We start from the raw sequence: 13,002 nt of genomic DNA, 5'->3' as shown, positions 1-13,002 counted from the left end.
ACTGAAGGAGCCAGAGCCCGTGGCATTTAAATGGAAATTTGTTATTACAACACTAAGACTTGCGTAGTGTTTGACTTGACTTTGCAGTGAACTAGACCTGGTCTGGAGTTGTGGAGATAAGCCCTTTCTTCCCCTTTCACTGTCATGGTCTTCTTGCAAAACGGTCTCTTGCTCCCATGATACATGACTTGACTCTTAAACTTCCTTAAGCCCTTACTATATAGGTGTGCTGTACCCAGACATTGCTGTCCCTCTGACAGGTGTTTCTGCTTGACTGAAGGACTTGCCAAAGATCATTTGTCTAACAACTGTGTCTCCTGGTGTCTGGTTTGGTGGAAGATGGCAGCAGTGACCTTCTGGGCAGCAGTGTTGCTCACTTACGGAGTCTCTACAGGAATTGCAATGGTAGAGTACTAATGCTGAATGATGGCTTGCTTCATTGTAACATCTGTGAGTAAGATGACCGTGAAACAAGATGATTTGTTCTTATAATGTCTATTGTTTCTGTAAAAGGTCCCCAGTGGATCATCTCAGGGCCAAGGTAGATATGCGAAGGCCTCCAGAGGATCCTCAAAGGTCCCAAGTAGATATCAGAAGGCCTCAAGAGCATCTTCGCCGGTTGCCAGTGGATCTTCGAACATCCCCAGTGCATCTTGGCAGGCTCCCAGTGGAGCTGGGCCCTCGGCTGGGGCCGTGGCTGGGTCCTCGGCTGGGGCAAACGCTATCCTTAGACTGGACATGGCTCCAAACTCTGTTGACGACATGTACGATGGCTGCAAAAGAGAAATGTACCAGAATCTCCAAGAATTACTGGCGAATGAGAAGAACAAAAACCCCACATTCAAAGGGGCCTGGGAGAGCTCAGAACAACGGTACAACAACAAATTTAAGAAATCAAAACCAGCCCTGGGGAAAGACCGTATTGTAGCTATTTACTATTACACCTTTGGCGGAGACAATGCGTATCTTGATTTCAATAATGCAGTTCGAACCCAGGCACCTCAGTACAAGACCACATTCGGGTATCACGCACTTCACTTTCTCCTGACCGACGCCATTCAAACTCTCAAAGAACGCAGGCTCTCAAACCTCGCTCCGGGAGAGGACGGATGTGTCACTGGCTACCGTCGTGTTGACACAACCTTTGACCAAGTCGTCAACACGCAGCTTCGATTCGGCTCTTTTACCTCAACCTCAATGGGTCAGTACAGCAACAAGGTAGAGAGATTTGGAGACAAGACGTGCTTTGAGATTGAAACGTGCTTTGGAGTAGATGTCTCCATGTATTCTAAATTTGAGAATGAAGGCGAAGTGCTGATTCCTCCTTACGAGGTCTTTAAAGTGGTAGGGGTGAAGAAGAGATCTCAGTATAAGGATCTTCCGTGTGAGGTGGAATATAAACTCAGGAGTACAAAAACATTTGTCTCCAATTTGAATTGTGCTCTTATTAAGAAGTAAAGCACTGTCACGTTTTACATACAGTTAACAAAATGTCAAATTTAGGATTTAGGACACACTGTTTTAAATGTTGTGTTAATCAAAATTCATGTGAGTATGGATTTATTTGTTAACATTTGAATGACTCAACAATATCACATTGACTTCAAACACTGAACACACAGAGGTTTAGAGCAACAAGTGTTAAAATTAATCTCTAAATTGTGTAATTGTCATATTGGGTCTGTATTAAAATGTTAAAATGAAAATCAAGAATTTGTAAATTGTTTACAATTGTAATAATGCATCGTGTTATTGCCTGTATTACCTGTATTTAAAGTGGATGCATAATCTGTCCTACAAAGTTACTGTATGAAAACTGTGTCAGAAAAGAAATGTGATAATAATTAAACACACTCGTGTTCACAGTTGTGCAAGTTTGTCATTTTTACAGTTGAACGCCTCGGTGTCCTCTCACTGTCCTACAACCCAAACTGTGCTTGTTGCTTTTGCTATTGGCTGTCCTTGGCGAGACCAGCCCTGCTCTGCTTCTGGCAGGCTACACTGCACTTCTTAACACGTCTCCCATAGACTGAATATAATTAGTGGATTTGCAGTGGACACCAGAGAAATAGACACAACAAGGGCCGAGAACAGAGCTGAGAGACAGAGGACAGTATTAAGAAAGAAGAGAGGAGACAGAGACATAAGCCATGTTTCCATCAGCCTGTTTAGATGCGNCAGAGTAGTTTTAATGCAAAATACTTTTTACTTTTACTTGAGTTATATTGTTTTAAAGCAACAATACTCTTACTTGAGTACAATATTTGTCTACTCTACCCACCTCTGAGTACATAATTACATATATATACATATACATACACACACACACACACACACATATATATATATATATATATATACACACAGTATATATAAGAATATATTTGTGTTTCTTGTGCCTTGATTTATGTTTTCTTTTACTCTTACTCAAGTAATTATTTGGATGACTACTTTTTACTTTTACTTGAGTAATATTGTTGTAAAGTATCAGTACTCTTACTTGAGTACAATATTTGGCTACTCTACGTACTTTTCAGAGTAGTTTTAATGCAAAATACTTTTTACTTTTACTTGAGTTATATTGTTTTAAAGCAACAATACTCTTACTTGAGTACAATATTTGTCTACTCTACCCACCTCTGAGTACATAATTACATATATATACATATATATACATACACACACACACACACACACACACATATATATATATATATATATACATACACACAGTATATATAAGAATATATTTTTGTGTTTCTTGTGCCTTGATTTATGTTTTCTTTTACTCTTACTCAAGTAATTATTTGGATGACTACTTTTTACTTTTACTTGAGTAATATTGTTGTAAAGTATCAGTACTCTTACTTGAGTACAATATTTGGCTACTCTACCCACCTCTGCTTGTTTTGTTTCTGGTTCTGTGGAAAACTCGCGCAGTTTCATAGTTTTCACCAAAGTCTGTACATTTAATGGAAACACACAGGATTCATATTTCTTTTAATGCGCATTTCCCAATGATTCGAATCACTTTCAGATGGAAACATAGCTACTGCCTACTGATGTCATGTGTTAAGCAGGATTTATATTTGTGTGTCAGCTCTATGCCGTAGCCTACGCATGTGGCCTATGCTGTTCTGAGCAGTTACACCTCAAAAATATTAGTCTTTAGTTTCTGTGAGTTTCGTTTAGTTGATTCAAAACACACATTAAACACACATTAAACATGGCTTAATAGAGACAATGTCAAACACAAGTACAAAAATCAGTTTCACTATAACATTCAGCATTCAGAGCCAATTTGTGTACTTTAGGTTGACACATTTTTCCCACAAATACAACATGCTAATGTTTGTAGCACAAGCCTATGGCATTTTACATTGTATAAATTAGCCTAGCAGCTAGTGAACTTTTCCTCTACTCATATGAAGCCAGGGACAACAGCAACATTTAGCAAAGGTAACGGTACAAAACACGGCTCCATTACAGCTCACAAGGTTCACTGACAAAACAACTGTCTTATACTAAACACGTTTTCTTAACAAATACACCATGCTAACGTTATTAGCACAAGTCTATGGCATTTTAGATTGTGTAAATTAGCCTAGCAACAAGCGGAGATTTCCTCTGCTCATATGAAGCCAGGATAAATCACACACAGGACTTAAAATGATATTTTTGTGGAGGCTTTATTGTCTTCACAATTTATTGTTTCTTATCTGTGAAATTAAGGTAAATAAAAGCTCTGTTTCCACTGAGGGAAATGGTTTCAGCTTACAGAAACTGGCAGGAGGTCTGCGTCACTGTGACGTGTAGCTACATTTCTGGGGAGGTGCATGTCAGGCTACAGTGTAAGCTCTCTGTTGAGGTAGAGCGTACACTGTAGGTACAGCGTCCATGTGACACGTTGCTTGCATGACATGTTCATGTTCTAATGTAAAAAAAAAAAAAAAAAAAGTTTACATTTCGGTCTGTTATTTTTATTGTTTATATCACTGTCTTGACTGAAAAGTATATTTTGGAATTAGTGACAGAGCAAGATAGCTGACTGAAAGAGGCCAAGACAGAGAAATGCATTAAGTAGGAGTCTATTATTTCATACTAAACTCTCCCACTGAACATTTTTCCCTGCCTGTTTGTTTGGCTGACAGCTTTTCTTATGACTGGAAAAAAAAAAAAACGGCTGATTTTACATTAAGTAAAAAAATAAAAGCATCTTTGCAAGTTGCAAGTTAATTTTGCCATTTTCTCATAGCTTAGCCTGCTACATTTCTTTGGAGACAACTTCAATGTGGCAAAGCTTTATTTGATGTAGAGTAACTGGTAGCTTAGCTCACTACATCTTCCAAGTAACATGCCCAACACTGACCACTTCAAGGTATACTAAGCGGGATTTATATACGCTTCCAAACACTACATAGCCGACTGCATTATGACTTTGCAAAACACTGTGTTGTTAGGGTAAACAACAGGGAAGTTGGCAGCAACCACACGCTGCAGAGACGGAGTCAGTGTAGAAGGTAAAAAAAAAAACAGCTTCGGTCCGCCTACGTGACACGCTGCGTCCGTGCCCCATGTATTTCGGCTGTAAGGCAGCACAGGTAGGAAGGACCCAGACGCAGGAGATGCAGGACAGCAGGCTGTGGTTTCAGGAAATATACTTAACTGAAGAAGGTAGATGAGATGACCAGGCAGGCAAGCAAACAGGCAGAAACAATCAGCAGGGGAAAACCAAAAACTCACAAGAAACACCAACAGATGATCCCACAAAGAACAAAGGAACTGAGTAGGGGAAAAGTAGAGGACGCTAACTGGGGGAGTGAGAACAGGTGAGTGGACTGCAGGACTAGTGAGGGACAGGTGAAACTAATCAGGGCAGGGGCAGACAATCAAAAAGGCGGGAAAACAAACAAAGAAAACCAGACATGACACATTCGGAGTAAACCTACAAAATAAAACAGGAAACAGAATAAACATGAAAGAATACATGAAACAAGGAACAACACAAACAGAACGCTCCAGAAACAACACAGAAAAACCAGGATCATGACGAGGCATGTAGTTCACCTACACGCTTCGTTGTAGTGACGGCCAGGAGAACTGCAGCTGTTGCTGACAGCCACTTCAGCTATGAAGTCCTGGGTCTTTATACCAATCAGAAAACAGCGTCCACCTCTGCTGATACTGCACACCGGTAAGACGAAGCGCAAGGCTCAGCATGCCATATCCAAACCCCTAGCCGAGACAGGGAGTCTTTCCTGCTAGGGAGGCGCCAGGGTGACCCGCAGAAGAGTCTGTGCAGCAGTGAAAACCAAATCCTGGCTGGCCAGAAGGGGGCACCAGAAGAAGTCTGTGGCCTTGCTGAAGCACTCTGAGAGGTGTTGGTAACATCAGAGGAAATGGTGCAGAGGCATAGAGAAGACTCCCTTACCATGCATGAGCCAGGACATCCTAACCCAGAGGGCTGGTCTTCTCCATCAAGGAGAACCAGATGGGACAGTGGGTCGAGGTCTCCGAGGCAAAGAGATCCACCTCCACCCTGCCGAACCAACCCGGTCTCTGTTTGAAGTTGTCAAAATCCAGTGTACAGGCAGTGACATGCGGCGTCAGACACTGACAAAAAAGCCATCCTTGAACGTCGGCATGATACGCAGCCAGTTGCTGTTATAGTTTAATGGCACTCTGTGGTGTCGGGGGAAAGGTGGCAGGACAAGAACAGAAGTTAAGGCGGGAAAAGTCCAAGTAGGGCGAGGTGGATGGGTCCAACAAACATAGACCTTCACCTGGGAGAGCGGTGTTTGCGTCCTGCAAGGTTATACAAACATTGTTTTTTTTTTGGAATCAGGGTTGTACAATAAAATGCAGTTTGAGATACTGCCAGCGAAAAGAAATAAACTCAAAATAAAGATTCTGACTGTGAAAAGACTGAAGGAGCCAGAGCCTGTGGCATTTAAATGGAAATTTGTTATTACAACACTAAGACTTGTGAAGTGTTTAACTTGACTTTGCGGTGATCTAAACCTGGTCTGGAGTTGTGGAGATAAGCCCTTTCTTCCCCTTTCACTGTCATGGTCTTCTTGCAAAACGGTCTCTTGCTCCCATGATACATGACTTGACTCTTAAACTTCCTTAAGCCCTTACTATATAGGTGTGCTGTACCCAGACATTGCTGTCCCTCTGACAGGTGTTTCTGCTTGACTGAAGGACTTGCCAAAGATCATTTGTCTAACAACTGTGTCTCCTGGTGTCTGGTTTGGTGGAAGATGGCAGCAGTGACCTTCTGGGCAGCAGTGTTGCTCACTTACGGAGTCTCTACAGGAATTGCAATGGTAGAGTACTAATGCTGAATGATGGCTTGCTTCATTGTAACATCTGTGAGTAAGATGACCGTGAAACAAGATGATTTGTTCTTATAATGTCTATTGTTTCTTTAAAGGTCCCTGCTAAAGCTGGGGCTGGACCCTCGGCTGGGGCAGACGACATCCTAAAACTGGACATGGCTCCAAACTCTGTTGACGACATGTACCAAGGCTGCAAAGATAAGATGTACCAGAAGCTCCAAGAATACCTGGAGAATGAGAAGAACAAAAACCCCACATTCAAAGCAGCCTGGGAGAGCTCAGAGCAATGATACAACAAAAAATTAAAGAAATCAAAACCAGCCCTGGGGAAAGACCGTCTTGTAGCTATTCACTGTTACACCAATAATGAGAATGGAGTGTATCGTGATTTAAATGATGCAGTTCGAACCCAGGGGCCTCAGTACAAGACCACATTTGGGTATCATGCACTTCACTTTCTCCTGACCGATGCCATTCAAACTCTCAAAGGAGAAGAAAAACTCCCTAAGGGAGAGGACGGATGTGTCACTGTCTACCGACGTGTTGGCAAAACCTTTGACCAAGTCGTCAACACGCAGCTTCGATTGGGCTCTTTTACCTCAACCTCAATGGGTCAGTACGCCGACAAATCTTATGGAGACAAGACGTGCTTTGAGATTTACACGTGCTTTGGAGCAGATATCTCCTCATATTCTGCACATCCGAAAGAACGCGAAGTGCTGATTCCTCCTTACGAGGTCTTTAAAGTGGTAGGGGTGAAGAAGAGAGGCAAGAGTGATGATCTTCCGTGTGAGGTGGAATATAAACTCAGGAGTACAAATAAACCTGACTCCAAATTGAATTGTTATCTTTTTTAAGGATTGAAGCACTCTCACGTTTTACATACAGTTAATTAATTGTGAAATTTGGGGTTCAGGATGCACCATTTCAACTGTGGCAAATTATCTTTAGTCAAAATTCATGTGAACATAAATGTATTTATTAACATTTGAACAGGGTGACAATGTCAAACTGACTTTAAACGCTGAACATACAGAGGTTAAGTTAAGTTCTACTGTGCAACAAGTGTTTAAGAAAAAAAAGTTGCATTAAAACTAATCCTTAAATTGTGTAATTGTTATAGTGGGTCTGTATTAAAATGAATATCAAGAATTTGTTCTTACAGGGGAAAAAGAAAAACAGGGGCCATATTCACAGAGCTTCCTCGTGCTGAGAGTCGCTCCTAGTGTTGAAATGAAAAGAAAATTCTTAGAATTGTGACAGTCTTCGAATTTCCCCTTAAAGTTAAGACTAGGTCTTTGTAAAGATAAAAGTTTCTCAGAGGGGAAAATGGTGGAAACACAAAGAGGTCAGAGAAATATTCTCCAAACACTGGGTGACAGTGAGTAAATGAAATGCTGCAGATTAGATCACACAGGTTGATGTCATTAGGGGTACGCACACATTTCCCACCCGACGCTAAGATATTTGGAAAACTGTAAAAATGCAGCAGTGGTGACTTGAGTCTGTCTCAACCCTCCATCAGCAAAGTGATCACACACACCAGTTCATTTCATTTCCACTGGGTGTTCACACCTCGCAGGCTCCCAAAAGCGTGTCTGACAACCAATCACGTGTTAAAAGAATCCCTTCCTTGCTCAGAGTTGCTCTGAGAACTTTATTAAAAGTCTTTAGGCTCAGTTAGGAGCCCTCTGAGAGTGTTCTCTGGATGTTTGTGAATACGGCCCTGATGCATTGAAACTGATCTTTAAAATCTTTTGTGTAATTATTATAGTGGATCTGTTTTAAAATGTTAAAATGAATATCAAGAATGTGTAACTTGTAAGCACTTATGTTCATACATTGTGTTATTGCCTGTGTCATCTGTATTTAAACTGGATGCATTCTGTCCTCCAAAGTTACTGTATGAAAAATAAAAAAGTAAAAGTCATTCAACCACCACCTGCTCCATCACTCTGTCTCTCACACACGGTGAAGAAACACCAAACAGGAAATCAAAAATAAACCCAGCTGTTCTTCATTTGTTTATTTTTTCACTTTCTTTCTTCAAAAGCAAATTTCAGCTCGTCTCTGCTCATTTTTTCTTTTCTTATAGAAAATGGAAACAAAAATTGCCTCGTACAAACATTTAAAAATGACTGACAGAAAACCAATGACGTAAAGAAAGACGTGCTGTACAGATAGGTGAAGAAAGATGAACTCTTCCTGTCGTCTGTGAGTCTGCCTCAGCGCTGCTCTCCGTACTGTGCGGTCACATACAGCAGTAAACAAGCTTCCTAAGCTCACACTCTCCATTTATATACACACACTGCACTGGCAGAGGAGTGCATCACTGCTGCAGCAGACAAAAAGGCTAAACACGACAAGTGAAGTTTGTTGAGGTGTTGTCGGGTTTCATGAGCGCTGGGCCCTCGAAACCTGTCCTGAAGAAAAAACACAACGGATTTCTGTGCAGTGGTTTTTGCCCGGCGACAAAACATAAATGAGGGTGCCGATGAGAGAATGTGGTTATTTACAGAAGAGACACGACGTGAAACAGACCAAAATAATATATATAACATTCCTCCACTGGCCCCCTCTGATCCAACGTTCACATGATACCAAGAAAAAGACGATCCTACAGTCACACATCTAACTGAAAAAACATTTTCTGTTGGATTTAATGAGTAAAAAAGAAAGCTGCACCGCATGTTCACACTGTAACATAAGACAGAACGATGTGTTTGATTACCCCACAGCCCTGTGTGACACACATGATACACCTTGAAGATGAGATGCTGGAGCCCAGAGTGTTTTTTCCTCGAGCAGCTACTGATAGTTTCACTAAATCTGGGTCAAACTGTGGAACAAGTTTACAGCCAAAGAGGTTCAAGTCTGCACATCAGAGTTATTAAAGGAACAGTATGTTCCTTATGAAGCAGGGTTGTATGGCGTGCTCATCCAGTCAGTGTATTAACTACAGCAGATGTCAGTTGGCACGATCCCAGTTTGGAGAAGCAGGTTGGAGTTTAACATGGACGCTAAGCTGTGCTGCTTCTAGCTGCCTAAAAAAGACAATATAAATTTAATTTTCACTGCTTTACCTTGCAGTCACACTGATGTTCAACAGGGAACTGAAGCCGTTCTATCACTCTCTATAAAACCAGACTCCACTGAGAAGAACAGTGATCTATCATCGCTGAACACAGGAGCTGCTGGTCTGCCTCCATCAGGTAGTGTGTTTGTGCTTCCCCATCAGAACAGACCGTCTGACGAAAAGGTAAAGCAGTAAAAATACTCTTAATATCGCATGCACTTCAACTGATACAGATTCTTTTAGGTGGGACTTTTTAAGGCTTAGCTTAGCTTTTGTTTTGGCCCTCCTGCTGCTTCTCCACACTGACGGCTTCAGTTCCACATCAGGAATCACTGTAAGAAAGTAAAGCGTTGAAAATATTCTAAATAAAGCACGCGACCACAGCAGTACGATGCTGAGCTTCTGTGGTGGTACTCCTGCCTGTTTCTGACTGACAGCTACTGTACGTAATACACGTCTATGGATACGTACCTCACACAACCGCGCTTCAAAAGATCCAAGCTATGTGTGTGTTGGGGCTGGGTATCTGTGCTCGATACCTTTAACACATCAACCACAATAACCCAATACCACGTGGCATGAAAACTTCTTTTCTGTACCCAGATCTAGAACAAGAAACTCTTAGTATGGTTTTGCTTGCAGCCAATCAGCACAAGCGTTGGCCCACTACCACAGCAGCTACAACCCCGAGAGCCAGCATGATGTATCTGACAGAAAAAGGCAGCTCAGTGTGCCGAGATGCTACTGAAATGTTTGAAGGTATGGCTACACCACAGGCCTGCGGTATCTGGTGGCAAGTTATGCGACCAAATGCTTCCATTCACACGATGGATGTGGTACGTACTCTATTGGTAATGGCATCCAGTAATGTTTTAAACACCCAGCCCTGCTGTTTGAAGAAAAATAACTTCTGAGTGTTTCAGCCACAATCTTGCTGAACGCCTGCGGAGTCGACAGCGTACACAGTAAACATGATATAATCTGAGATGTCATGATGAAGGTCAAAACTTTCCTGAAAACCGGAGTTTGCTTCTGAATTCATTCAACACAATAAAAATGTGACTTTTAAAGCACCCTCATTGTGTCAAATCTGCAGCTGACAATTTAGCATGTCTGATCATCCTGATTTTAGGTGCTGATGAAGGTAAAAATGATTACAGTGTTTGTAACAATTGACGACATGATGAGGAACTGTTGTTAAAAATGGCGACCAACTTGAAGTGATGTCTGAAACAGGTGCAGACCGAGATGTGAGTGATCAGTGCTGCTGCACATCGACAAGAGATTCCTGCATCGCCGAGACCTGATCGTTATTTTACTTTAACGTTTTGTTCATGTGAGCTGATTTCTGTTTTTTAGTTACAGTTCAGTCAGAAAACACATTTTGGCTGCTGTGCTTCCTGTTTGTGCACAAATAACCCTCCTAACATCTCAACAGCTTTAAGTGCTCTTTTTTCCCTCCAACTTTTTTCCTCACTTAGACCCTTCTGACTCCATTTCCCATCCTGTGTTTCAGAATATATATTTCATACCAAGTGGTGGTCTAACTTTGATTATCTTTCTCGCTGTGACCTCACATTTTGGCATTAGCACTGTCACTTTTTAGGACAGCCAATCTAGGCAGAAACTTCACCCACTGGCAGATTCAGCTTTTCAAAACCCGGCTGCACCTTTTGTCTGGATGCCCCTCGTTTCCTTCACGTCACAGATGAAGGTGTGTGGTTATTTCTACACTTAAAGGCATCACTTTGGTACAAGCATATTGCTCCTTTACATCCATTCTGATTCATATTTTTCTTCTTCGAGCGTCTCACCTCCACTCTCTCTCTCTCTCTGAGGAGGGAAACAGACTTGAGAGGGATTCACACAGCTGGTGATGCTGCACGTGGCGGGAATCTAACCTGCGACCTTTCTGTCACCGCCTCTTTTAAGTTCATTTTTTTAAGTCCATGATCAGGAGAGCAGGAGAGAGGTGCATAGGTCAGAGAAAACACATTTAACAGGAACAAAGGACAGAAGACGAAAGTTCAAACTGAGATCGTGATTAGAAAAAAAAAAAAGCTAAGCACCCACCACTTCTCCCAGTGAGTGACAGCACTGAAAAGTCCCAGCGCTTGAAAAGCTGTGGACTGGCTGTTATTGAAGTTCTCACAAAACACCCAGGGAGTGTGTTTCAGCTCTCAGCCAGAACAGCGTTTCAAGCTTCACAAGTTGAGGAAAAGGTCGAGCCAAACTGGTTTCATGATGAGTCCAAGTGAGTGTTTGTGTCAGTCTGTGTCTCCGTGTGTATGTGTGTGTGTAGTAGTGTGTTATTTGTTGCGCAGCAGCTCCAGCTGATCCTGGTATTCGGTGAACAGTCTCTGGAATCGCAGGTTTTCAACGATGACAGGTAAAACCTCCCGCAGCAACTCGCGCTTACGTAGACCCTGAACACAGAAGAGGAACAGTTAGCGACATGCACCGGTTAATGTGGCGGAGCTACTGTGGGCTGAGTCATTAGCTTTGATTACGTGGGTCAAAATATCAATATGATGGACCTGTGAGATGTAATCAGTTTTACGTCTGGTTCAAACTACGCAAAATCAGCCCAATTGTAGCCCAACGCAGCCGCCACACTGTGTCGGCTCAGATTGTGAACGACAATCAGTGTCATGTGCGATAGTCAATTGTTTTATCCTGAGTGGTGTGTTGTAGTAGACGACAACTGACACTGCGTGTGAGACACCTCACGAGGTCTCGATAGTAAGTCTAGCATGTTTGATTTTCTATTTGTCTTCCACGACTTCTCCTGTCACAGCCGTCACTTCGACCAGTAGGATCACAGAGCGATCTGCTGCCGTAGACAACTGTGCGTCAACAAACCCCTGCTTTTTTGATATGTCGTCTTGGGATGTTACCACACAGAGTAAAAAGGGAAAAATGATGGTGTGGCACAGCAGAGGCACTTTGTCAACCCAGGTGAGAACTGGCATTAGCATCAAGCTAGCAGAGATTATTTTCCCATAATGGAGGATATAAAGGAATGACATTTAAAAAATAGTGGCGGGGCCTTGACTCACCAGCATCAGTGGAAACAGACTATATTAGAAACAGGCCTTTACTTCTCATTCCATCATTTCAAACTTCCTGTATCTAGGGGTAGGGGTGTCTCAGTTCTCATTTGGAGTAAGGGCTAGGGCCAGACTGAGGGCTACATAGCCCACACTTGAAAGAGAGGGCTATGAGGAATTTCGCATCATCCACCGTGTAACCATCAAACAGACGGCTGGTAAAAGTTTTTTTATGTAGCAATGGCTGAATCACCCAGACAATCACACAAATGTATTTTCAGCATTTTAATTGATATTATAATCACGGCACTCATGTTTCATGATACAAACTTACTATATAATGACGAAAACTCTGTGTGTGTGTGTCTGTTCCACGTTTTTCTCCTCACTGACTTGGTCAATCCATGTGAAATTTGGCACAGTGGTAGAGGGTCATGGGAGGATGCCAATGAAGCAATATTACATCAATTGGCCAAAGGGGGGCGCTATAGCAACCCATTGAAATGTCAAACTTTGAATGGGCATATCTCATGCC

General features: G+C 42.1%; 3 protein-coding genes across 4 annotated transcripts in view; 2 read left to right on the top strand and 1 right to left on the bottom strand.

Moving 5' to 3' along the window:
- The first annotated feature begins 242 nt into the window (after positions 1-242).
- LOC126394462 (erythroblast NAD(P)(+)--arginine ADP-ribosyltransferase-like) lies at positions 243-1,904 on the top strand. Its single transcript, XM_050051280.1, has 2 exons — positions 243-405; positions 514-1,904. Exons 1-2 carry the CDS (start codon positions 340-342, stop codon positions 1,456-1,458), a joined length of 1,011 nt encoding a protein of 336 aa, XP_049907237.1. The 5' UTR covers positions 243-339; the 3' UTR covers positions 1,459-1,904.
- Positions 1,905-6,182: 4,278 nt separating this feature from the next.
- On the top strand, positions 6,183-7,198 carry LOC126394463 (ecto-ADP-ribosyltransferase 5-like). The gene is given in 2 exon segments (XM_050051281.1): positions 6,183-6,329; positions 6,437-7,198. Coding segments are annotated over 2 exon segments (828 nt in total). The 5' UTR covers positions 6,183-6,263.
- A 1,154-nt stretch (positions 7,199-8,352) lies between these two features.
- LOC126393827 (protein HIRA) overlaps positions 8,353-13,002 on the bottom strand; it is a 29,221-nt gene continuing 24,571 nt past the window's right edge. For both annotated transcript variants that reach the window (XM_050050203.1, XM_050050204.1), the window contains exon 25: positions 8,353-11,843. In XM_050050203.1, the coding sequence (XP_049906160.1) occupies positions 11,727-11,843 (117 nt within the window). In that variant the 3' untranslated portion in view covers positions 8,353-11,726. The remainder of the gene's footprint in view (positions 11,844-13,002) is intronic.

Source organism: Epinephelus moara, chromosome 8 (genome assembly GCF_006386435.1).
Source record: "Epinephelus moara isolate mb chromosome 8, YSFRI_EMoa_1.0, whole genome shotgun sequence".
NCBI lineage: Eukaryota > Metazoa > Chordata > Actinopteri > Perciformes > Serranidae > Epinephelus > Epinephelus moara.
This window is presented reverse-complemented; position numbering and strand designations above follow the sequence as displayed.